Below are 26,870 nucleotides of genomic sequence, written 5' to 3'. Positions count from 1 at the left end.
TGAGTGATCCAGTTTCTTTGCATCCTTATCAGTGTTTGGTATTGTCACTATTTGATTTTTTTTAACATCTTTATTGGAGTATAATTGCTTTACAATGGTGTGTTAGTTTCTGCTGTATAACAGAGTGAATCAGTTATACATATACGTATATCCCCATATCTCCTCCCTCTTGCGCCTCCCTCCAATCGTCCCTATCCCACCCCTCTAGATGGACAAAAAGCACCGAGCTGATATCCCTGTGCTATGTGGCTGCTTCCCACTAGCTATCTGTTTTACATTTGGTAGTATATATATGTCCATGCCACTCTATCCCTTTATCCCAGCTTACCCTTCCACCTCCTAGTGTACTCAAGTCCATTTTCTACATCTGTGTCTTTATTCCTGTCCTACCCCTAGGTTCTTCAGAACCATTTTTTCTTATTTTAGATTCCATATATATGTGTCAGCATATGGTATTTATTTTTCTCTTTCTGACTTACTTCACTCTGTGTGACGGTCTCTAGGTCCATCCACCTCACCACAAATAACTCAATTTTGTTTCTTTTTATGGCTGAGTAATATTCCATTGTATATATGTGCCACATTTTTATCCATTCATCTGTTGATGAACACTTAGGTTGCTTCCATGTCCTGGCTATTGTAAATAGAGCTGCAATGAACATTGTGGTACATGACTCTTTGAATTATGGTTTTCTCAGGGTATATGCCCAGTAGTGGGATTGTTGGGTCGTATGGTAGTTCTATTTTTAGTTTTGTAAGGAACCTCCATACTGTTCTCCATAGTGGCTGTATCAATTTACATTCCCACCAACAGTGCAAGAGGGTTCCCTTTTCTCCACACCCTCTCCAGCATTGATTGTTCGTAGACTTTTTGATGATGGTCATTCTGACAGGTGTGAGATGATACCTCACTGTAGTTTTGATTTGCATTTCTCTAATGATTAATGATGTTGAGCATTCTTTCATCTGTTTGTTGGCAATCTGTATATCTTCTTTGGAGAAATATCTGTTTAGGTCTTCTGCCCATTTTTGGATTGGGTTGTTTGTTTTTTTTGATATTGAGCTGCATGAGCTGCTTGTAAATTTTGGAGATTAATCCTTTGTCAGTTGCTTCATTTGCAAATATTTTCTCCCATTCTGAGGGTTATCTTTTCATCTTGTTTATGGTTTCCCTTGCTGTGCAAAAGCTTTTAAGTTTCATTAGGTTCCATTTGCTTATTTTTGTTTTTATTTCCATTTCTCTAGGAGGTGGGCCAAAAAGGATATTGCTGTGATTTATGTCATAGAGTGTTCTGACTATATTTCCTCTAAGAGTTTTATAGTGTCTGGCCTTACATTTAGGTCTTTAATCCACTTTGAGTTTATTTTTATGTATGGTGTTAGGGAGTGTTCTAATTTCATTCTTTTACAAGTAGCTGTCCATTTTTCCCAGCACCACTTATTGAAGAGGCTGCCTTTTCTCCATTGTATATTCTTGCCTCCTTTATCAAAGATAAGGTGACCGGGCTTCCCTGGTGGCGCAGTGGTTGAGAGTCCGCCTGCCGTTGCAGGGGACGCGGGTTCGTGCCCGGTCTGGGAAGATCCCACATGCTGTGGAGCGGCTAGGCCCGTGAGCCGTGGCTGCCGAGCCTGTGCGTCCAGAGCCTGTGCTCCACCACGGGAGAGGCCACAACAGTGAGAGGCCCGCGTACCGCAAAAAAAAAAAAAAAAAAAAAAAAGATAAGGTGACCATATGTGCGTGGGTTTCTATCCTGTTCCATTGATTGGTATTTCTATTTTTGTGCCAGTACCATACTCTCTTGATTACTGTAGCTTTGTAGTGTAGTCTGAAGTCAGGGAGCCTGATTCCTCCAGCTCCATTTTTCTTTCTCAAGATTGCTTTGGCTATTCGTGGTTTTTTGTGTTTCCATACAAATTGTGAAAAAAAATTTTTTTTTTTTGGCGGTACGCAGGCCTCTCACTGTTGTGGCCTCTCCCGTTGTGGAGCACAGGCTCTGGACGCGCAGGCTCAGCAGCCATGGTTCACGGGCCCAGCCGCTTCGCGGCACGTGCGATCCTCCCGGACTGGAGCACAAACCCGTGTCCCCTGCTTTGGCAGGCGGACTCTCAACCACTGCGCCACCAGGGAAGCCCCAAATTGTGAAATTTTTTGTTCTAGTTCTATGAAAAATGCCATTGGTCATTTGATAGGGATTGCATTGAATCTGCAGGTTGCTTTGGGTAGTATAATCATTTTCACAATGTTGATTCTTCCAATCCAAGAACAAGGTATATCTCTCCATCTGCTTGTATCGTCTTTAATTTGTTTCATCAGTGTCTTATAGTTTTCTGCATACAGGTCTTTTGCCTCCTTAGGTAGGTTTATTCCTAGGTATTTTATTCTTTTTGTTGCAATGGTAAATGGGAGTGTTTCCTTAATTTCTTTTTCAGATTTTTCATCATTAGTGTATAAGAATGCAAGAGATTTCTGTGCATTAATTTTGTATCCTGCTACTTTATCAGATTCATTGCTTAGCTCTAGTAGTTGTCTGGTAGCATCTTTAGGATTCTGTATGTATAGTATCATGTCATCTGCAAACAGTGACAATTTTGCTTCTTCTTTTCTGATTTGGATTCCTTTTATTTCCTTTCCTTCTCTGATTGCTGTGGCTAAAATTTCCAAAACTATGTTGAATAATAGGGGTGAGAGTGGGCAACCTTGTCTTGTTCCTGATCTTAGTGGAAATGGTTTCAGTTTTTCACCGTTGAGAACGATGTTGGCTGTGGGTTTGCCATATATGGCCTTTCTTATGTTGAAGTAAGTTCCCTCTGTGCCTACTTTCTGGAGGGTTTTTGTCATAAATGGGTATTGAATTTTGTCGAAAGCTTTTTCTGCATCTATTGAGATGATCGTGTGATTTTTCTCGTTCAATTTGTTAATATGGTTTATCACATTGATTGATTTGTGTATATTGAAGAATCCTTGCATTCCTGGGATAAACCACACCTGATCATGGTGTATGATCCTTTTAATGTGCTGTTGGATTATGTTTGCTAGTAGTTTGTTGAGGATTTTTGCATCTATGTTCATCCGTAATATTGGCCTGTAGTTTTCTTTTTTTGTGACATCTTTGTCTGGTTTTGGTATCAGGGTGATAGTGGCCTCATAGAATGAGTTTGGGATTGTTCCTCCCTCCGCAAATGAGTTTGGGATTGTTTGGAAGAGTTTGAGAAGTATAGGTGCTAGCTCTTCTCTAAATGTTTGATAGAATTTGCCTGTGAAGCCATCTGATCCTGAGCTTTTGTTTGTTGGAAGATTTTTTTTTAACCTGTTTCTTTTTTTTTTGTTTTGTTTTGTTTTGGGCCGTGTTGTGTCTTCGTTGCTGCGCACAGGCTTTCTCTAGTTGCAGTGAGCGGGGGCTACTCTTCGTTGCGGTGCGCGGGCTTCTCATTGCAGTGGCTTCTCTTTGTTGTGGAGCACGGGCTCTAGGCGCATGGGCTTCAGTAGTTGTGGCGCACGGGCTTTCTTGCTCCGCGGCATATGGGATCTTCCCGGATCAGGGCTCGAACCCGTGTCCCCTGCACTGGCAGGCGGGTTCTTAACCACTGCACCACCAGGGAAGTCCTGTTGGAAGATTTTTAATCACAGTTTCAATTTCAGTGCTTGTGATTGGTCTGTTTATATTTTCAGTTTCCTAGTTCAGTGTCAGAAGGTTGTGCTTTTCTAAGAATTTGTCCATTTCTTCCAGGTTGTCCATTTTATTGGCATATAGTTGCTTGTAGTAATCTCTCATGATCCTTTGTATTTCTGCAGTGTCAGTTGTTACTTCTCCGTTTTCATTTCTAGTTCTGTTGATTTGAGTCTTCTCCCTTTTTTTCTTGATGAGTCTGGCTAAAGGTTTATCAATTTTGTTTTATCTTCTCAAAGAACCAGCTTTTAGTTTTATTGATCTTTGCTATCATTTCTTTCATTTCTTTTTCATTTATTTCTGATCTGATCTTTATGATTTCTTTCCTTCTGCTAACTTTGGGGTTTTTTTTTTGTTCTTCTCCTCTCTAATGCTTTAGGTGTAGGGTTAGTTTGTTTATTTGAGACATTTGTTGTTTCTTGAGGTAGGATTGTATTGCTGTAAACTTCCCTCTTAGAACTGCTTTTGCTGCATCCCATAGGTTTTGGGTCGTCGTGTTTTCATTGTCATTTGTTTTTAGGTATTTTTTGATTTCCTCTTTGATTTCTTCAGTGATCTCTTGGTTATTTAGTAGTGTATTGTTTAGCCTCATGTGTTTGTAGTTTTTACAGATTTTTTTCCTGTAATTGATATCTAGTCTCATAGCATTGTAGTCGGAAAAGATACTTGATACTATTTCAATTTTCTTAAATTTACCAAGGCTTGATTTTGTATCATTCTACTTTGTTGAACCCAATTATAGTTCTAGGAGTTGGTTTTTCTATTTTTTTAGGTTTTTTAGTAATTAAAAAATTTTTCTATGTAGAAAATTAGTCACCTGCAAATAGGGAGAAGTTTATTTCTTTCCAATATGTATGCTTTTCTTTCCTTTTTCTTGCCTTATGGCACTGACCAGAACTTGCAGCTCTATGTTGAATAAGAGTTGTGAGAGCAGACATCCCCCCTTTTCCCCGACCTTAGAAAGTATTCTGTCTTCATTATTCAGTATAATGTTAGCATGGGTATTTTGTAGATGCCCCATCAATTTGAGGATTTTTCCTTCTATCCTTCTTTTTCTGAGAGTTTTAAATCATGAATGGGTATTTAATTTTGTCAAATGTTTGTTCTCCATCAGTTGATATGTGATATATAATTTTTCTTCTTTAGCCTGATAATTAATTTTTGAATATTGAACCAGGCTTGCATTCCTAGAATAAAATCTGCTTGATCATGGTATATAATTTGTTTATTGCTGGTAAGTGTATGCTAATATTTTAATGATTTTTGACTGTATTCATGAGAGATATTTGTCTGTAGTTTTGTTTTTTGTTTGTTTTATACTCACTTTGCCTGGTTTTGGTATCAAGGTGATATTAGCTTTATGAAATGAATTTGAAAGTGTTCCCTCATCTTCTGTTTTCCAGAAGAGATTCTGTAGAATTAGAGTTAATCCTTTTTTAAATGTTTAGTAGAATTTTTCAGTGCAACAGTCTGGGTTGATTTCTTTTCTGGTAGTTTTAAAATTATGAATTCATTTCCTTTACTAGGTGTAGTGCTATTAAATTATCTACTGGGTGAGTTGTGATGATTTGTGTTTTTCAGGGAAGTGGCCCATATCATCTGTGTTGTTAAATTTATGTATGTAGAGTTGTTTATAGTATTCCCTTATCCTTCTGATTTCTGTAGGGTCTGTAGTGATACCCTTATTCCCTTTCGTTGTTGATATTGGTAATTTTTGTCTCTCTTTTTCTTTATCAGTCTTGGTTAAAGGTTCGTCAGTTTTATTGATCTTGTCAAAGAAACAGCTTTAAAATTTTTTTCCTCCATTTTTCTGTTTTCAGTTTCACTGATTTCTGCTCTTTAGTATTTCTATGCTGCTTTTTCTTTGGGTTTATTTTACTTTTTCTCTTGGTTCTTAGGGTAGAAGCTTAGATTATTGAATTGGGACTTTTTTCTTCTGATGTATGCATTTAGTGCTGTAACTCTCCCTCTTGGCCCTGCTTTAGCTGTGTCCAGCAACAAATTTTATTTTCACTAGCTCAGTGCATTTTGAAATTTCCCTTCAGACTTCCTCTTTGACCCATGGATCATTCAGAATTTTCCAAGTGTTTGCACATTTTCCTATTGTCTTTCAGTTATTGATTTTTAGTGTCATTCCATTGTGGTTGAAGATTTCATTCTACATAATTTCAGTTCTTTTAAATTTGTGGATGTTTGGTTTTATGGCCCAGGATATGATCTATCCTAGTATTTGTCCCTTGGGCATTGGGCAAGAGTTTTGTATTCTGCTGTTACTGTGTAGTTGATGTATAAATAGTTAGATCCAATATATTTGTCTGATATCTATTAGATTGATGGTTTGTGGACTTTTGTCTGGTTCTATCAATTTTTGAGAGAGGGGTGTTGACCTCTTCAGCTGTAATTGTAGACTTCTCTATTGTCCTTTCAGTTCCATCAGTTTTTGGACGGAATTGTTTTTGCTTAAAATATTTTGCAGTTTTGTTGTTTGATAGATACACATTTAGAATTGCTAATTCTTCTTGGGGGATTGGCCCTTTATCGTTACATAAGGCCACTCGCAGTGTGGTGATTTTCTCTGAAATCTACTTGATCTGATATTAATATAGTCACTCCTGCTTTCCTCTGGCTAATGTTTGCATGATTTTTTTTTCCATCCTTTTCCTTTCAACCTGCTTATATTGTTATATTTGAAGTGAGTTTCTTGTTGATAGCATATAGTTGGGTCATGTTTTTAAATCCACACTGCCAATTTTCTCTTTTAATTGGTCTATTTAGACCATTTACATTTACTATAATTACTGATTTATTGGAGCTTACATCTGCCACTTTATTTTTTGTTTTCTGTTTGTTCTCCTTGCTTTTGTTTTTCTGTTTTCTTTTTCTTGCTTTCCTATGGGTTACTTGAGCATCTTTTTACATTTCCATTTTAATTTGTGATGTGTTTGAATTACCTTTTTCAGTGGTTGCTCTAGGTATTTCAGTATATAAACTTAATTTATCATAGTCTTCTGGTGTTACTACTTTACCAGTTTGAGTGACATATAAAAACCATAGCTCTTTTTATGACCTTTTATTTGCCTGTTCCCCCAGTTAACTGCCAAACAAGATTTAGAAAACTTGAGAAGGAAAGCCTATTATATTTGCCCCCCCTTTTATTAAACCATAATCTTTTTTTTCCTTCCTGATATTCCAGGGTTCCTTCTATTATCATTTCCTTTCCATTTAGAGAACTTTCATTAATGGTTCTCTTAGGGGAGGGTCTGCTGGCAACAGAGTGTCTTAGTTCTCTGTCATCTGAAAATGTCTTTGTTTCTCCTTCATTCCCGAAGGATATTTTCGCTGGATATAGGATTCTGGGTTGACAGGTCTTTTCTTTCAGCACTTGAAAAATACCATGCCACTTTCTACTGGTTTGTGATGAGAAATTTGTGGTTATTCATATTGTTTTTCCCCTACAGATAAGGTTGTTTTTCTCTGGCTGCCTTCAAGATTTTTTTCTTTGTCTTTAGTTTTCAGAAGTCTAATTATGATGTTGCTTGGTATAGATTCCTTTGGGTTTGTCCTGTTTGAAGTTTTTGAATCTGTAGGTTTAGGTTTCTTGCCAAATTGGGGGAGCTTTCACCATTTCTTTAGTACTTCCTCAGCCCTGTGCTCTTCTGCTTCCGTTGCTCTGAGGACATGAATGTTAAATTTTTTGTTGTAGTTCTACTGGTCCCTGAGGCTCTCTGTTCATTTATTTTTTTCAATGTTTCCTTTCTGTTGTTCAGATTGCGTAATTGTAGTGTTATACCTTCCAGTTCACTGATTCTTTCCTTTGACCCTCCATTCTGCTGTTGAACCCATCCAACTGAGTTTTTTATTTCATTTATCCTATTTTACAGTTTTAATATTTCCATTTGGTTTTTACATTTCATTTGTTTACCAAAACTTTGTTTACTGAGTCTTCCTGTTTTTTTGTCGTTTTATTTCAGGCATGTTTGTAATTTTTCATTGAAGCATTTTTATCATGCCTTCTCTGTTTTGCTCAGATCATTCTAATGTTTCTATCATCTCAGTGTTGGAATCTATTATCTTTTTCATTCAGTTTGAAATTTTCCTGGTTCTTGGTATGATTAGTGATTTTCACTTGAAGCTGGACATATTCACATTATGTTATAAGACTCTGGATCTTATTTAAACCTTTTTTGCTGGCTTTCTCTAACACTGCTGTGGCAGGGAAAATGGAGAACACCATCTCCTTACTGCCAGGGGAGGTAGGAGTTAAGATTCCACTTAGCCTTTGTTGACACCTGAGGGTCAGCTGGGTACAGGTGGCAGTTTTGGCTCCTTATGTGGCCTCCATAGTCACTGCATTGGGGTGACCTCATTACTGTTGGGAGATGGTAAAAGTCTTGACTCTCCTCAGCCTCCTCTGACATCATCCCCAGAAGGGAGGTGGAGGAGCACCTCATTACTGCGGGTTGGGGTGATAGTCCAGGCTTCCCTTCTTGGTCTCTGCAGACACCACAGGGCGGCGGAGGAGGAGGTACTTGTTACTGCCTGGAGGGGATAAAAGTCCCAGCTACCTTCTTGGCCTTCTCTGACCCTACCCTGCTAGGGGTGTTGGGGTACCTCTTTACTTCCTCATAAGGGTGTAAGTCTAAGCTCCCTGCTTGGTCTTTGCTGGCATGAGTAGAGAGGATGCCATGTATGTTTCTTTGGTGTTTAGCTGTAGTAGAGCTGTTACTATCTAAAAGTTTTGTTTTGTTAGGCTGCCCTTTCCTGGCCCTTTGGCGTTTGTTGGAATTTTTTTTCTGTACCCATAGGTGTTTCTGTGTTGCTGGCTTCTTAGCTCTGTGTCTGGGATATATGAGACAAATAGTAAACCCAAGGAATTCACCACTGTGTTGTTCCTCAGGTCCTGAGGTCTCTGAACATTCTGCCTTCTTACCACATTTCAGAGTCTTACATTTCTTTACACATAATTAATGGGATTTAGTTGTATTCAGCAGGAGAAATAGGGAAAAGTATGTTTACTTCATCTTTCCAGAAACGACTTCTCTCATTCACTTTTGTTCCTTAGTTCTGAGACTCAGTATCATGTTTTAATTCCAGAACTGTATTGTACTTGTTAAGTTTACCCTATGTGTATTATTTTTCCAGGCAATGAAAAGTATATTAAATTTAAAGGAATTCCAAAGAACAAGCAGATGTTGGGGGAAATATACCATTTGGCTTCATGCATTTATTAGAGAGTCAAAAATAGATGTTTGGGTTTGGGGATGGTTTTTAATTTTATAGAAAGATCTTAGAAGGGAGGATCACATAGTTATAAGTACTCAGCAGTTGCCTTTAAATATTTTTTGCACTAGAAAGTAGTAAAAATAACAGTAATGTAGGTCTAGTTAGAATGGGATGCTTACCTGGTACTGAGAAGTTTTTTGGTTGACTTCATTTTCTCAAGATATCCTTAACAGGGTCCTGGTAACTTTGAGGTTATAGCTACCTATCTCATAGGATTGTGACTAAATGAAAATTTCAGGACTCTGGTATCTGTAAAGAACTGTACACATATGGGGAATGATACTATTGTTACTTGTCTTCCTACAAATATATACCTTGCACTTATAGGAGCATGTTTTTACCTTTACAGTTCTTAAAATCCTAACTTAGGATTCTTCCCATCCGTGTAATCCAGCTTTTAATGAAGGATACTTCACTACCTCACAGGTCAGGGCATTTCATCTTAAATAATTCTAATGTTTAACAAACACTTCTGAGCTTGGTCCTCATTCTGCCTTTTGAGTCTACTCTTTCACAAGAGAAAAGGAAAAAAATGCTTTTTTCTCTGTGTGGTGATCATTCTTATAGTCCATACCTTTTTTTATTTTTAATTTGGAATGGCTAAGATCTCTCATCATTTTACCTATCTTCCATCTATAGAATTTATTAGTCTTTCTTAAAATGGAGCATGGATAGGAACTTTGCTTTTGAAACAGTGTACTATGCTGTTACTTGTACATAAGAAGTCCTTCTGAGAGAATTTGAGACTATTAACAATACATGTAAATCATTGCATTAGCTTTCATTTTTGGCACTTATGAAACAGTGATTGAATTTACTGTTGGATCACTGCCCTGGGGTTTTCCCCTTCATTAGTGGCTTAATCTTAAACCAGGTCTGTCCCATCCTGTTACTTTATTCATTAGAATTTTTAAAAATCTAAGTGCTAGACAGCATTTGTCATTAGGATGTTTTCTTATTAACTTTGTAGCGTTCTTAAATTTTGATTCTGTGATTCGTTATATTGGTTCTCACCTTTCCTTTGCCTAGCCCTTCTTCCAACTCTTCCCCAATCCAGTTTTACTCTCTTTTGATCATTATGAAAGTGTTGATGAGGCAGGGTCAGATGCAGAGCACTATTAGATATCTTCTAGATTGACATCAGTACATTAATAATCATTTTTTGGATACTTCTGTAGAATGTGGTATGAATCATTTTTATTCTTCACATCAAAAGCTGAAAAAAAATAATATTCTAGTTTGGTATGTTGAGTTAATATATAGTTTTTTATATACAGTTATATATGGTTAATATATATAGTTAATATACATTGTTAGAGATAATCTGATAATTTTGGTATATTTTTCAGTTTTGAAATATTTTAGTATTTGTCTTGGTTTCATTTTACCTATTTAAAAAACATTTCCAGGAAATCCACTTACCCAGGATATATTGAACCTCTATCTGGAACCAGATGGAACAAGAAGGCTACTGAACTATTTGCTTGATAATTTGGCAGGTACTGCAAAAAGAAGTAAGTGGTCATTTGATTAAACCATTTTTTTTAGAAAGATATGTAAGAATATTGTTTAATTTTGTGTTTTATATTCAACTAGTTTCAACAGAACAACCACCTCCAAGATCTTGGATTATGTTACAAGAACCAGACAGAACACGGCCAACTGGTTGGTAGCCTAATTTTTTAAATCTTATTTTTACTTTTTCTTTGTAAACCTAATAGTATTGTTGGTATGCTTTAGATTTTGGGCAGTGCTACAGTAGAATGCTTAAGGTTGATTTGGTTTGGGAGATAATAACGAAGACTTGATTACCTGGCCTCTTTACTATGCTACAGAAAATTTGGTATAAAGCAGTACTTCTCAACCAGAGGCGATTTTATGCCCTAGAAGACATTTGGCAATGCCTGGAGATATTTTTTGATTGTTAACAACTGGTAGAAGTGCTCTTGGCATCTTGTGGCTAGAGATCAGAGGTGCTGCTGTTGAGGAACTCTGCTCTAAAGTATTGATCAAATTCAGTTATAATACACGAAAATCTTTCTATACTATAAGTTTCCAAACTGTACTGTGTTCCAGATGTATTTGATAATACAAAAGTTTAAGATAGCCAAAACACCTACTTGAAAGAGAAATTGAACTAATGACCTCTAATATCCTTTTAAAATTGTATGAAAATAGTTTGAGCACTTCTGTGATGTGTGCAACAGGATTTGGTCTATAATACCCCTTTTCTTTCATGTGAATTAATAGTAGTTGCTCTGTAGAAGAAAAGTAGAGATGCCTGTTAAGAAAACTACCTGTCAGGTTTCCACATTCTACATTAACAATTGTTGAAGTGGTGGAGGGAACATAGAAATGAGGAGCCCTGGTCTTAGAGGCTGAAGGACTTAAGATTGTGTTCTGTTAGTTTTTGAACCTTCTGTGTGTACCTCTGTAGCAGGAAACACATTATTTATTTATATTATAATTTGTTCACATATCTGTCCTTCATTTATTTTCTAACATTACTTATGCCATGTCTGGCATATAGTAGTTTTTCAGTGAATATATATTGAATGAATAAAGTCAAACTTAGCATTTAAGTGAAAACTATTGAAATTAATTATGTTTTTTTTTTTCTGCCACGTGTGTGAATAAGTAAAGTTATCTTTCCTACAGCCTTGTTTTCTGTCATGTGCTATAATGTTCTTTGTGATAAATATGCGACCCGGCAGTTATATGGCTACTGTCCATCATGGGCACTAAATTGGGACTACAGGAAAAAGGCCATTATTCAAGAAATCTTGAGTTGCAATGCTGATGTCATAAGTCTTCAGGTAAGTCATCAGAAGAGCACTTGTTTAAATTGCAGAAATGCCCCAACATTGATCAAGCAAGGAACAGCTTGGGAACGCATTACACTGACACATATGAAGTTCTAGCTTTAGTAGTTATTAAAATATGGACTTTTTCTGTATTTAGTGAATTCTGGGAGCATTCACTGCCTGCTGTGCTTTGTAGCAGTGTGCTGCCAAATTAAGCAGATGGGTTAAGCTGGGTTTTAAGTGTTTGCTATGACAGCTAAATGTTTACTTTTTCCTCCCTGATGCTCCTGTACACTATTTTTTAATTGGGTGGCAATGTTACTAAAATTATAGCACTATCAAGGTATAATTTGCTTTACTACCAGTGATAATTGAATAGTTAGGTCAAAGTGGAAAGGGCATTGAACCTGGTGCACAGTAACTGGGTTCTCAGTCCAACTCTCATAATAACTTACATGACCTTGGGCAAGTCACTCTCCTTGTGGTGTGAAATTTGATCTGTGGAGTTCCTGTTACCTCTCTGATTTTTGTTCTACGCCAATTCTAAAATATAAGGAAAACTATATGCTTAGGGGTGTATGTCTTTCTATTCTTTACTCCTAAACAATATAGAATTGACCTTATCAACTGGTACCTGTAAAATGACAGGTAGGTGTTCTGACTGGTTTCAGATAAATTACATCGAAAAAATGTAATTCTTCATTCTGCAGATCAGTCCTTTGAAATTCTTTTAAGTTCTTAAACTGTACATATAAAGGTAATGCATAGGACTGATTTTTGTCTTATGAAATAACTCTGCTATTTACAATTTTTCAGGAGGTTGAAACAGAACAGTATTACAGTTTTTTTCTGGTAGAACTGAAAGAACGTGGCTATAATGGATTCTTTAGTCCTAAATCTAGAGCTAGGACAATGTCAGAACAAGAAAGAAAACATGTTGATGGCTGTGCAATATTCTTTAAGACAGAAAAGTAAGTCATCTTCTTTCTTTCTTTCTTTTCTTCTTTTTTTTGCTGAGCCACATGGCATGCAGGATCTTAGTTTCCAGACCAGGCATCGAACCTTGCCTCCTGCAGTGGAAGTGCAGAGTCCTAACTACTGGACTGCCAGGGAATTCCCAGTCATCTTATTTCTTAAAAAGAAAACTTTCTCTGTTTGCAGGATGGGGGCCAAGGGAATGGAAATTAGTTGGCAAATAAGAGAATGAGGCGTTACATTATTACTCAAGAAAACAGTACTGTTGACTTAGAGGGTTTTGTTTTGATTCATCAGAAATAGTGTTTTGGAGGGCATGTTGAAAGTGCTGCTGTTTCTTCAGGTGTTTGCTAGGGTTTAACTCCAATTGTTACTTGAAACACCTTGTAATTGCATTCCCTCTGGGATGGTGGAGAGATTCTTAAGCGTGTACTTAGGAAGAGAATTATTTTAAAATTATAAGATGGAATTTTCCAATGTGAAACCTAAACAGAAGATGACTACATTTTCTTAAGTTGTAAAAGTTTATCAAAATGTTATTTGTATCCGTAACAGACTGAGAACAACTTAAATGGACATGGGAAGCTTGGTGTTAAGTGTGGAGGATTTTCCATAATGTAATTTACATGCCATCGTATCTGTTAAGGAAGTTGGGGAAAATTGCATTTTCCACAAAGCTAATGTCTTGGTATTCTCAATTTTATATTTGTGTGTGTGTGTTTGTTTTTGTTTTAGATTTACTTTGGTTCAGAAACACACTGTTGAATTTAATCAGCTAGCAATGGCAAATTCAGAAGGGTCTGAAGCTATGCTGAACAGAGTCATGACAAAAGATAACATTGGAGTTGCTGTACTGCTAGAACTTCGAAAGGAATTGATTGAAATGTCATGTGAGTGACTTTTCCACTTCCTATGAAATTGACCTCCAAAATTTAATAGAAAACAGAACATTTGTTACATATTAATAGTCTTGTCTAACACCTGAAGAAACTCAGAATTTAAATCTTAGATTCTAAAACCTTATATCCATTTATCTCTACCGCAAAGCTCAAGATGAGGAAACATTGCCCAGAAAACTATTTCAAATCTTAAAAGGCATAAAGCCAAAGGAAAAAAACAGCTTTCTTTTCTCCTCAAGAATTTTTCACATAAAATGCTAAAGTGTAAATATTAGTTAAAATGACTGCTCAGAGAGAACTCCATACACTTACATAATTTCTTGGCAACAGGGATATTCTGTATGCTGACTTCTCTTCCTGACCTTTTTAGTCATTATTTTAAAGGTCTTGAGTTTTGGAGAAATGGACCACTTATTTCAAATTAAATGTATGTTTAGAGTGACCTTCATGCTAAGAACTGAAACTTCTGTCACTTGAGGAACAGTTGGAAATGGGGATATTTAATCTGAGGGATAGAAAGATGAAAGATGGAACTTAATGACTATCTTAAACATATCTTAACAAAAAGGGTGTCAATTTAATTTTATGGTGCTCAATTTAGGACATCTAGAAGACCAGAAGTTTTAAGGAGATGGAGCTATTTAAAAATCAAGCTGTCCCAAATAGAATGGGCTGTCTCTGTTCAAGTAGTGAATACCCTATGCTGGAAGTACTCAACCGAGAGGTTAGATGTCTACTTCTCAGGTTTGTTGTAGGGTAGATTCAGTCATCAGGTGGGAGATTGTTAACTAAATTTTAGACTTCTTTATTATTCCCAAGATTCTGAGATATTACTTGCTTTCAGACCCTGTGAGCATATATGGGGTTATGGACAGGTTTTGTTTGTTTCTTTTCTTTTTATCTAATATAGCTGGAAAGCCACATCTTGGAACAGAAAAACAACTTATTCTCGTGGCTAATGCTCATATGCACTGGGACCCTGAATACTCTGATGTGAAGTTGGTTCAAACAATGATGTTCCTCTCAGAAGTGAAGAACATCATTGATAAAGCCTCGAGAAGCCTCCAGTCCAGTGCATTGGGAGAATTTGGAACTATTCCACTGGTGTTGTGTGCAGATCTTAATTCTTTGCCGGACTCTGGTAAAAACAAAACAAAACAAAACAATGCTATTTTATATAGAATGCTTACTGACTTAAAATGTTTTTGTAATGTGTTGTTTCTTATAATTCCAAATTAGTCAAAATGAAAATTCAATTTATAGTGGCAGCTATGAATCAGGTTAAAAAAAATGTGGAGTAGGGGAACCATTTTGAAAATGAAATGGTATTATGAAAAACCTCAGGAGGAAGGATGTTAATCATCTTCAGTAAACATGTAGGTGATAACTTGAAGTAACTTATTAAAGAACATATAATTGTATTTCATTATCCCCAGGTTATATGTAATACACACTCTGAAAAGATTATTAAGACTCTTTGGGATTCCAGCATGTGGTAATAAAATCCAGTTTAAATTTGACCGTATATTAAAGGATCTCCAGTTTTGGTGGGTTTGATTAGAAAAATATACCTCGGGTGGAAATTGAGATTTTTTTATTTACACAGATCAGGCAAGTGATTTTAACAAAAAAAGATCAAGAATCTTGATTTTTAATCACAAAGTAGAAGAATACAGAAAGCCTTATTCTTAAATACTTTTCCATAGTACAGTGAGTAAAAACCATAGTCCTTGTAATATCAAACTAAGTATTTCTTTTTGTCTTTTAGCTCCTTGTTTATACTTTCTCACATACACAAGAATACTTTTCCTTGGACTTACATGCATGCAAGAATGCGCACATTCACACATACACACATTCACACGCTCGGAGTGGTTAAATTCAGTAGCACATCACTGCTATCACAATAGATGAGAGAATAGATAATAAATTAGAAACTATGTTAAAATTCGTTTTCAGGGCTTCCCTGGTGGCGCAGTTGAGAGTCCTCCTGCTGATGCAGGGGACACAGGTTCGTGCCCCAGTCCGGGAAGATCCCACATGCCACGGAGCGGCTGGGCCCGTGAGCCATGGCCGCTGAGCCTGCGCGACCGGAGCCTGTTCTCCGCAACGGAAGAGGCCACAACAGTGAGAGGGCCGTGTATCGCAAAAAAAAAAAAAATTCGTTTTCAGGGGAAATAAAGGTGTCTAAGATCCATAATTCTTCTTTCAAAGCCATCTGGGGATTACCGGCAATTTCTCTACATGCTTTGCATCCTCTTTTTAGCTACAAAGTATCTGAGGGGCCAAGAGAGACTCTTGTCAAATAATGCAGATCTTAGAACCTATTTCCATGTTGCAAAATACAGTATTTTAATAGCAAACACATGGGAAAATGTCCAGTCTTGTTAACTAATTAAATGAAAGTTAAATATTTGCAGAACCCATCGTATGCTTCGCATATTGGAAAAATACTGTCCAGGGATGCTGAAGTTGCTCTGTAACTCTTTCAGAGTTGGCTGTGTGTGTGTGTGTGTGTGTGTGTGTGTGTGTGTGTGTGTGTGTATACATTTTTCATTTTCACCAAGAACTTTATTGAACAGCGTATTCACCGTTTTGTTCTACTACATTCTGCCATTTTTCAGGCAACTTCATAATTCCATCTTCCCAAAACTTTTTATCTTTTTGAGCAAAGAACTGTTCCAGGTGCCTTTTACAGTCTTCCAGGGAATTGAAATTTTTTCCATTAAGAGAATTTTGTAAAGACTGAAATCAATGGAAATCCGAAGGTGCAATGCCTATTGAATATGGCTGATGAATCAGAACTTCCCAGCCAAGCTGTAACAGTTTTTGCCCGGTCATCAAAGAAACATGCGGCCTTGCATTATCCTGATGGAAGATTATGCGTTTTCTGTTGACTAATTCCAGACGCTTTTTGTCGAGTGCTGCTTTCAGTTGGTCTAATTGAGAGCAGTACTTGGAATTTAATCTTTTGGTTTTCCGGAAGGAGCTTGTAATAGAGGACTCCCTTCCAATCCCACCATATATACAATATCATCTTTTTTGAATGAAGACCGGCCTTTGGTGTGGTTGGTGATAGTTCATTTTACTTGCCCCACGATCTTTTCCATTCCACATGGTTGTACAGTATCCACTTTTCATCAGCCATCACAATTTGTTTTAAAAACGGAACATTTTCATTATATTTCGGTAGAGAATCGCATGCGGAAGTTGGTCAAGAAGGTTTTTTTCACTTATGTGGAACCCAAAAATCAAAGCAATTAACATAACCAAGCTGGTGCAGATGATTTTCAACGCTTGATTTGGATATTTTGAGTATGTTGGCTATCTCCCGCGTGGTACAGCGTTGATTGTTCTTAATTAATGTCTCTATTTGATCGCTATCAACTTCAACTGATCTACCCGACTGTGGAGCATTAAACATTGAGAAATCTGCAGCACGAAACTTTGCAAACTACTTTTGACACGTTCAGTCAGTCACGGCACCTTCTCCATACACTGCACAAATTTTTTTGCATTTCAGTTGCATTTTTAACTTTGTTTAAATAATAAGGCATAATATGCTGAAAACGTTGCTTTTTTTCTTCCATCTTCAGTATTAAAATGGCTACACAAAAATTCACCAATTTTGAGAAGTTTCTTTTTAAATGCACGCTGATATGACTGCTGTCACAATCTAACAAAATTGTTTTGAATGAACTTAAGTGCTACTGGAGCCGTCTTACAGAAAACACTGAAAGAACTTTTTGGCCAACCCAATGTATATTTAGGCACAATGAATCCTAATCTTGGTATTTTATACTAAGCATAGCAGAAACCTACATACTAAGATGTTGATTATAGTATTCTTTTTTTTTTTAAGGTAGAAATAACATGAATTTAAAAAAAATAAGGAACTAGCTTAACAAATACTATACATCAGCCCAGTTGTATTATGCAATCATTAAAAAAAATAATTGAGAAGACATACGAACATAAGTTCATGTGATACAGTATAGAATATTCAGTATACTATGATTAAAACCATGTAAAAATGGGTTTATACAAGTTTTGGCAAATGTGAAAAACAGTGAAACATTTTAGAAAGTGGGAATATGTGTGATTTAAAACTTTACTACCGAATTATGTTTTTAGTTATGTGTTGTACACTGTGTATTATACTTGACAGTGCAAAAAGTACATTTATTTTCATTATAGGTGTTGTGGAATATTTGAGCACTGGTGGAGTAGAAACAAATCATAAAGACTTTAAGGAACTGAGATATAATGAAAGTCTTACAAACTTCAGCTGTAATGGGAAAAATGGGACAACCAATGGAAGGATCACTCATGGTTTCAAGTTAAAGAGTGCCTATGAGAGTGGCCTGATGCCTTACACAAATTACACGTTTGATTTTAAGGTGAGTTTTGAGATAATAAACTTTTAAAGCCTGCATTTCTTTAAAGTGTCATAACTTTATGATGGCTTTAAATGTTAATGCTCAGAATGGAATTAAGCCATCTCGAACTAGTTGACAGCAGCATTCTTTTATTACTGGCCTCTCCCATTGCGGAGCACAGGCTCCGGATGCGCAGGCTCAGCGGCCATGGCTCACGGGCCTAGCCGCTCCGCGGCAGGTGGGATCTTACCGGACCGGGGCACGAACCCGTGTCCCCTGCATCAGCAGGCGGACTCTCAACCACTGCGCCACCAGGGAAGCCCTCTTTTATTACTTTTAATGTAGAATTCCATGTGATTAGAGTCCCATCCGTACTTTATAGATACCTATTAGAATCATTTCCAAGGTAAGAAATCAGATGAAATAATGATAGTAAATCCTGAGTTAACTGTCACCTTTTTGGGGCAATTTTTTTTTTTTATAGGCTCATTACTAACAGCTGGATATGCAGGGCCATCATATTTAATTTGCTGTCAATTGAGATGAGGTGTTCCATCTCTATTTCAGTTTAACTGAAACTGTACTACTTGAGAACCAAAATGTCTTTTATTGTTAGCCATTTTAAAATTTCTAATATATATATTATTTATATGCCTGTTACACAATTAATGGATTACAATATGGAGCCTTTTCCTTAGTAATTCTCATTTTTATTATCTGTGGTTGTTTAGGACTTGTGTTCAACTGTCCTTTTTAGCCACCTTTTGCATTTACGCTCTTTAAAATCCTAATTTTCCATTTCTAACCTGCTGAGAAAGTAATCATTCAGGTTAGATTGTCTATTAGAACAGTGTAAATACTTGTGTTAACTGGTTCTTAATTTTAGAGGGGAGGTTGTTTAGACTCCTTTGAGAAACTGTTGAAAACTGACAATTTTTTTTTATTTGGCTTTGGAGGATCCACAATACTATAGATAATGATTTTATCCTGGGAACAGATGAGTGTGTAGAGTTGAAGAGAGACTGGAGTAGACTGGGGAAAACTAACATGTAAATGACAGTAACCAGAGAGGTGGAAAACCAGGACAGTATAGGAACTTAAATGCAAGGAAAGAAAGCCTTTCGAGGGAAAGAGGTGTGTGTGTTAAGCTTCAGAAAGATATTGATAAGAGTTGTTTCACTTGAGAGCTAGTCAGAGAAACTAGAATATGATGAGTTGGAGAATAACTGAGCAATGAGGTAGGAAAAACCAACTTTTAGATTCTTATTTCAAGCAGGTTGATTGAAGAAGAGGTGAGGGTGATAACTAAAAGGTGGGAGAGATTAGGGATTTTTTTTTTTCCTCTTGTTCCTGTTCCTGATAGAAAGTTAGGAAGAAGACTCTGGAACATGCTTAAATGTTCTTGGCCAGGAGCATGTAAAGGAGAGTCTGAAGTTATAGGGAGGAAAGGAGCAAACCAAGAGTAACCTAGCTGTGTGCCAGATGCTGTGCCTGGGTACTGTTGAGGTTGTTGAGAGCAGAGACAGCCTGGCCCTCGTGGAATCATGATCTGGTGGGAGAGATAGGTCTCAACCACACAAATGAGTATATAGGTACACCTTGGGGAGTGCGTTAGCAAGGGAAAAGAATCAGAGGTGGTAGGAGCTATTAAGTGGGTGAGGGCAGGATTCAGGAAGGCCTTGGGAAAGTGATTAAACTTGGCACTTGAAGGTTGAGAAGGAGTTAACCAGTTGACAAGTAGAAGAAAGTGTTCCAGACATGTGTGGAGGCCCTGGGGCAGGAAAGAGCTTGGCGCCTACAAGGAATGTACCCCACTTCACACCGCACCTCCCTACTCCCCAAAAAGGGCTAGTATGGCAGTGGAGTAGTGAGCAAGGAAAAGTGTCACAAATTAAGTTAGGAAAGAGAAGCAGAGGCCCTATCATGAAGGATTCTTTAGGTCTTGTTAAAGATTTTGAAAAGATCCAAATAGGAGGAAGAATGATTATCATCCCTAAACTTTCTTCATTCTCACATTTGGGGATGACATTTGGTTTATGTAGTATTACCTTTTCCTACAGGCTAATAAGTTTCTTTGTTTGACTCTAAGGATATGTCTTGAAAGTTCTCAGTATTCAAGTGTTATCTTATGTGGGGCCTTGTCTTTTTTTTCTTTTTGCCTTCTGTTTTTCAGGGTATAATTGACTACATCTTCTATTCTAAACCTCAGCTGAACACTTTAGGCATCCTGGGACCTCTGGACCACCATTGGCTAGTTGAGAACAATATCAGCGGCTGCCCACACCCACTCATCCCCTCTGACCACTTCTCACTTTTTGCACAACTGGAGCTCTTACTGCCTTTCCTGCCCCAAGTTAACGGCATTCACCTTCCTGGCAGGAGGTAGTCAAGTACCTTCAGAGGATGACCTCAGTTTCACTCGTAAACTTGGAAAAAATCTGAATATAGGGGAGTGAGGTATGGCCACTAGGGATTTTTTTTCCTTAATGATGATTTGAGTTTTCAATCTGATTATTTGATAAGGATATAGTATGAAAGCCAGGTGCTAGCAAACAGACAAATTCTGAGCCCGATATGCTTTATATACTGTTAGACAGGGACTGGTGTGTTTGCACCTATCTTTAATTTGTTACAAGTAATTTTCCTGTTTCTCCTATCCAATATAATATTTTCATGCCTTGAAATAGGAAAATGTTTGAACAGCATATTCTCTTTGCACAGAAATCTGTAGCACTACTTTTTTGAGGCCAGTAATAACATCCAGAGATCATTCTTCCATACTTTACTCCCTCCTTTTTCAGACTTGTTTGTAAAATATAGAATTTAAATTTAGCCTTTATGATTGTATATGATCCACAGAAGACCTGATTTATGAAATTTTGTACTAAAAAAATCAGATTTGGAAATGATTGTATTGTAATCTAAGGCTAAGTTTTTTTTACCTGTTTCATGTGTTATAAAGGCCAGCTTGTAAAAGAAGTTGCAACAGACTTTCTCTGCTGATGATTTGCACTGTTAGGGTTTTGTTAGCCCTTTTGTACTACTTTGTTTTTAAATTGAGAACATTGCTCTTTAAATCTAAATCTGTTTAAAGTTTAGGACATTTTCTTGGACCAGAGGCAACTTACCCATGAATTCCTGGGTTTTTACAAAAAACTATCTACCAGGACAGATAAGCTGAGCAGTGAATGATCTGTAGGCATTATGGACTGAATGTAATGGTTGATATATGTACATTCTGATATTTTTAAATCCTCAGCTTTTTTAAGTTACAAAATTACAGCTGCTTAGGGACAGCTTAACTCCTTTTTGAGACACTTCCTGTCCTATCTCCACTGTGCCTGCCTGAATTTGTTCTCACCAAGCACTGCCTGTGCATGCAGAGAAAATCTGTGCATCCTCTTTTATATTTTTAAATACTGTTTAACATTTGTCAGAGTTTTATGAAAATGCTTTTGTATGGGCTGTGGCTTTTTTTCCATTGTGAAGCATTGAATATCACATTTTGGAACATGTTCATAGGGTGGGTCCCTGGGTCTTTACTCACCAGACCCAAGCACTGCTTCTTGGTGTCATTGCACAGTGCTGTTCGTCACCCAGAGTACTACTATCATGTGAATTCTTTTTGTTTTCTATGTATTCCTTAGTTTCCATGTTTTTTAGAAATCATTCCTTTAAAAAAAAAGTAATTTTCCGTTTATGAAGCAGTATAAAATAAATGAGATGTATTTTCAAAACAGGTCCCTAAGACAATACTTCAGATCATTTTAAAAGTGACTAAGTCATTTTAACATGTCAACCAAGATAAAAGTTATATTATACCTTGTATTTTGCCCATAGTGCTGTTAGTAGAGATTAAAGCCAGCTTTAACTTTGCAAAGTTAACTCCTATATGTTCTGTTCTCATTCATTCATTCTCTCAAAAAAATCAAATGAATTCACAGGGAACTTGGTCTAACAGCTTTTGTTTCAACTGCAGGCAGGGGAGCAAAAGGACACCATGTATGTGAGCATTAAGAAAAGAAATTGTTGAATGTTAGTAACAGTTTTTATACAGAGAGTGAGTCATTTTGGATAATGACTTAAAATTTTATGAAAAATGTTTAGCACTTAAATGTGCTTATTCTGTTTTTAAGAGAAAATAAAATCTCATACTGTTTAAGTAAATGATTCTTTTTTTTTTTTCTTTTTCTTTAGAAAAAAAGAAAAATTTCTCCAAAAGGTTTTGATCTTGAATCTTTGTCTGGGACCTGGTTTTTCCTTTGAAGGTTTTTTTTTTTTTTTCTTTTTAAACATTTTGTTGTGATGGTTTTTTATTTTTTGCTTTTTAAGTTGTGCTGGCACCGAACACATCCAGTTTATAGTCAGTACATTGGAAAGCTGGTATTACTGATATAGAACCAATGCATAACTTTTATGGGGTTTCTTTTTGGGTTTTTTGTTTTGTTTGTAAAGTGTGAATAAAAGGTGTGTTTACTCATTTATCCTAAACACTGTGTTGGTAATGTGCATCATGACAATTTCCAGCAAGGGCAAGCTGGAGCTGGTTGGACTGATGAGATGAAGGAAACTGCTTTTCTTATGATCTGCATTATATAATAACAGGTCCAGAGAGCTTTATGGAAGGGGAAGGGGAGAAGCACTTACTCTGTTTATGGAGGATATATTCTTTTCATAGATGCTGGAACTAGAGTGCACTTGTTAGATGCTAAAGGTCTGAGCTTTACACAAAATGTTTTCATCTGTGTTTGTTATTGTCTACAAAATATTTGAATTTGGGGGCAGCATAGTAAGATATAATGGCCTGTTACGTCTTGAAAATATTTGTTCTTGCCTCTTCTAGGCAGACTGCATTCTGTGGCAGACTACCTTCTGTGGGTCAGTTTGAACAGCTTCTCCACCTTATTAGATAGTGATAAATTGAACCAAGAGTGTAGATTTACAACTGTAACCTTTAAAAGAGAGAAAAATATTTTAAGTCTATAGGGAATAAATGGTCACACCAAAATAGACTGATAAGCAAGATTTTGTGTTTTAAGTATCTTCTGTGTCCTGAATAATTTCCAATAATCCGTACTCCCTAAAATGCAATAAAAACTAGTATGTTTTCACAGTATAGGTTTTCTTCAAAAATTCTGTAACAAATATATTTAATGTGGTGTTGCCATAATGTAATTTCAGTATTCTTACTGGATAAATCCATTTTATGAATGTTTTACAGAAAATTCGGGGTATATTTTCTATTTTTAATGATCAGAAATTTGGAGGCGCTCAGTTTCTTGTAAATCTCTTGAAGTACAGTTTACTGTATTAGTGATAATTATTTATGCTTTAAGAATTTAAACAATGTTCATCAAAATTAATTTATGGCATAATTTAAACTAAAGTTGTAGAAATAAATTGTTGATTGCAACTTTAATAGTCCTAGAAGATAGGCAGGGAACATCTCCAAGAAATGTGCTTTTATTTTTACTTGATTTGGTGACAGCCAGGAAAACTTATTTTGAGTTAGCACTTTGAAACCTAAGGACATTATTAAATTGGGTGGAATGCACTTCTAAATGTTGAAATTAAAACTTCAAAGCTCTTAAAAGATTTCCGGTTTTCAATAATAAATTCCAATTTTAGTATTCCATTTTTTACTATTTAAACTTATGGAATTAGTTTCCATAGTGACTTTTAAGGTTTTGGGGTCATGCTATATAAGTATAAAAGCCAACCTAAGCAAAGCAGTTATAGCAATTTGCTCTTTTAATGAACCAATAAGCATACCCGGTACAAATGCTGCAGATAATTCAAAGAAAACCTTTAGCAAGTGTTTCTCCCCTACTTGTAAACAGTATTTTGAGATGTTCACTTTGCTCTTCGTTTTGGTTACGTAAATTTTAGTAACCAGTATGTTGAAGTAGTGTTTAAAATAGAATATCTAGCCTTTATTTACAATACATTAAATTGTGTAATGCACTGGACTAAGTTTTGTTTACCATTCATGTAACAAAACCCAGCACATTATCTGCACTAAGCTCAAAGAATGTCCCATTTGCCTAGGCAGCTCTTTGATAAGGGTAATGGGAAACTGAATATGACCTATGGACTGGTGGTAACAAGGGCTTTTACTCTTCTTTTCAGTGGAACCTTCTTGGTCAAATTGTAACTAGCTAGTATTATATTTATATACAGGGTCTCTTTTCTTTACCGATGTATTTTCCTACTCATAGTCAACCAATAAATTCAATTACCTGTTTCAAATATTTTTAAAGTGTAATTTGTATAGCTGTAGTATTGAGGTTTGAGAAAATATGTGTTAATCAGCAGACCACCTATTTAAAATTGAGTCATCTGGGACAGGGTTATAACTCACCCTTTGAAAGGGAAGAGTGAACGGGGACAGTGCCATGATATAGGGAGATGGTGTAAAATTAAGGATCTCCTTATTGGCTGTGGTATTCTGTATAACACTCATATCTTTGCCAAAGTTCAATTTTATATTTAGGCAACTGATGATCCTTTTGTATTTAGGATTTTTGTTGTTGTTACCATATACCTCATAGTATAAGAAATGGGCTCATGTGTCTTTCATCCTTTGGAAGGAGGTTGACATATTTTGAATAAATGCTTTTAATACAGTAGCAAACATTGTATTGGTGGGGTTATATTAATTCATTAAATGTTTTAATTGTTACATGTATAGTTTGTTGTATATATAAACTTTAAAATTGACTTCCCAACTCTTCAGAGCATTGAGTCTATTTTTAGAAACTACTTCTTTAACAAATAAATGTAAATTTTTATATAGATGCTGGGAAAAAAATCCTTTAAAATCACAGCACAATTAGATAAAATGAATGTTTGCTGAGATGTCCAGTTTTTAAAGTAGGCATTTTCTACCTAATCCTTAATATATAATTTTATCTCTCTAACAGAAGTCTTGTTCTTCCTTATGATTGCCAAAAAATGTTGTAGAAGTTAATGAAATATGCCCATATTTATAAATTCTAGTTCTGTAGAGGAACAAGTATCTAAGGAAACATGAACTGAAATATATATGCAATAAAGTTTTAAGGTTTTAGGTAAAAATGTTATATATATTGAGAATTCCCTTCTTTGAGTGTTATTTATGTATTCAAATTTAAATTGAGTTTAAAATAAGCTTTCATAAATACTTTAAAGGCAATTTTAATATACAGGTTATATATTATAAGAATCCTTAGAAGATAGTTTTTACTAGAATTTTACAAGAATTTTAGGCTATTTCTGTAAGTTAATAATTTGCTCCAAATAATGAAAAATGTTCTAAATAGATTGCTCCTCAAATGAGTCTAACCAGCTAGTCTATAGCTAGGAATTGAGAAGACTGCTGGATTACCAGGTGACTTGAAGACCAGTTTCTGCAGTTACTTTAGCAACATTGACAGTTTAAATCAAATGAGTAGGGAGATGTCCATTTTCTCATTTTCTTTGAACTGCACACTTCAGTTCACTCTAATCTACTCAAAAGCTATTAAATTATTTTGGGCCCGTTGTAAGAAACTTTGTTCACTACACCAATGTGACTGGAGGTGGTGGTCTCAAGAGCTCCTACTGCCATATACTTTTCAGGCTTACTAGCAAAGTGAATTTAAGCTGTGGGGTCCCAGAGAGCCAACTCAGCATGACTGCTTCATTAATTTATTAATGGCTTTTCTTTTTTTCTTTTTTTGTGGTACACGGGCCTCTCACCGCTGTGGCCTCCCCCGCCGCGGAGCACAGGCTCTGGACACGCAGGCCCAGTGGCCACAGCCCACAGGCCCAGCCGCTCCACGGCATGCAGGATCTCCCCGGACCGGGGCACGAACCCGCGTCCCCCGCATCGGCAGGCGGACCCCCAACCACTGCGCCACCAGGGAAGCCCTTATTAATGGCTTTTGACTGCCAACCCTATAGCCCTGGTGATTTCAGTATCTCCCCTTCATGGCAGTCCTGCTAGTGCTATTTTTTCCCAAGCTTTGTGTAATTCTTGAAAGCCTGATCCATGAAAGACATTGAAAAGGGACGCTGGTGTGATCAAATTCAAGGAGAAGAAAGCTGCAAAATGCAGGACTTGCTTTCCTTTTAATATTCATACTGATGCAGGTGGCTGCTTCTCAGGGCAATGATGTAGGTGTGAGGGGTATATGCTCACATTCTGAGCTTTATATAGGGAGTTACCATCTCCCCTCCCCATTAACATGATGCTTGCTAGTGGTGACTTTGAACAGACCTGATGAGTGGGAGGACTATATGTAATTAGTCCATTGTGATGAATCAGAGTTGTCCTTAATCTACTTTTCCTAGTCACCATACTGATCAATACTTATTTAGAATTTTTTCTTGTCAGACACTATGTTTAGATTGGAAATAGAGATTTATCAGACGTTCTCTGACTTCAGGTTGTTCATTGGTCAGTATAATCTAGTGTTATAATGTGCTGAAGATACACCAGGTATGGAGGGAGCAAATCTCTGCCTACATGGGTCTATAAAGCCTTCCAGGTGACTGTAGAACTGGTTTTGAAGGACTAAGAACTTGATGTGTATAGCTATGAATGGAATGGATTTTGAACATGATGAGGGTCTTTCCGTGGGAAGTGCACTAGTGGAGTGTCTGGAACACAGTGGGCACCTTTGAACTTTGAACCATGTACTAAAGTATGAACTTCATCCTGTAGGTGGTGGTAAAGAACCACACAGGGTTTTAAATGGGAGTAGCATTACCCAATTTGTGTTTAGAAAGGTCATTCTAGCAGTGTTGTGGAGGGTGGATTAAGACAATGAGTAGTTAGCTGGTTTCTGATGTTGTCCAGTTCACAGATGATAAGCTGAGGACAGCTTGCAGAGCAGTAAG

At 36.6% G+C, this 26,870-nt stretch overlaps 1 protein-coding gene across 6 annotated transcripts in view; it reads left to right on the top strand.

Moving 5' to 3' along the window:
• Positions 1 to 24,731, top strand: part of CNOT6 (CCR4-NOT transcription complex subunit 6) — a 66,893-nt gene extending 42,162 nt beyond the window's left edge. For 2 of the 6 annotated variants that reach the window (XM_029217582.1, XM_029217583.1), the window contains 8 exons: positions 10,361 to 10,465; positions 10,548 to 10,616; positions 11,610 to 11,767; positions 12,572 to 12,726; positions 13,466 to 13,620; positions 14,540 to 14,770; positions 17,827 to 18,029; positions 20,182 to 22,193. In XM_029217582.1, the coding sequence (XP_029073415.1) occupies positions 10,361 to 10,465; positions 10,548 to 10,616; positions 11,610 to 11,767; positions 12,572 to 12,726; positions 13,466 to 13,620; positions 14,540 to 14,770; positions 17,827 to 18,029; positions 20,182 to 20,394 (1,289 nt within the window). In that variant the 3' untranslated portion in view covers positions 20,395 to 22,193. The other 4 variants (XR_003792753.1, XM_029217581.1, XM_029217580.1 and 1 more) reach the window with 4 other exon arrangements.
• The last annotated feature ends 2,139 nt before the right edge of the window (positions 24,732 to 26,870 follow it).

Source organism: Monodon monoceros, unplaced genomic scaffold, assembly GCF_005190385.1.
Source record: "Monodon monoceros isolate NGI ecotype Baffin Bay Population unplaced genomic scaffold, NGI_Narwhal_1 Super_Scaffold_12, whole genome shotgun sequence".
NCBI classification, from domain to species: domain Eukaryota; kingdom Metazoa; phylum Chordata; class Mammalia; order Artiodactyla; family Monodontidae; genus Monodon; species Monodon monoceros.
Note: the sequence above shows the minus strand (reverse complement) of the source record. Positions and strands in the feature narration are given on the sequence as shown.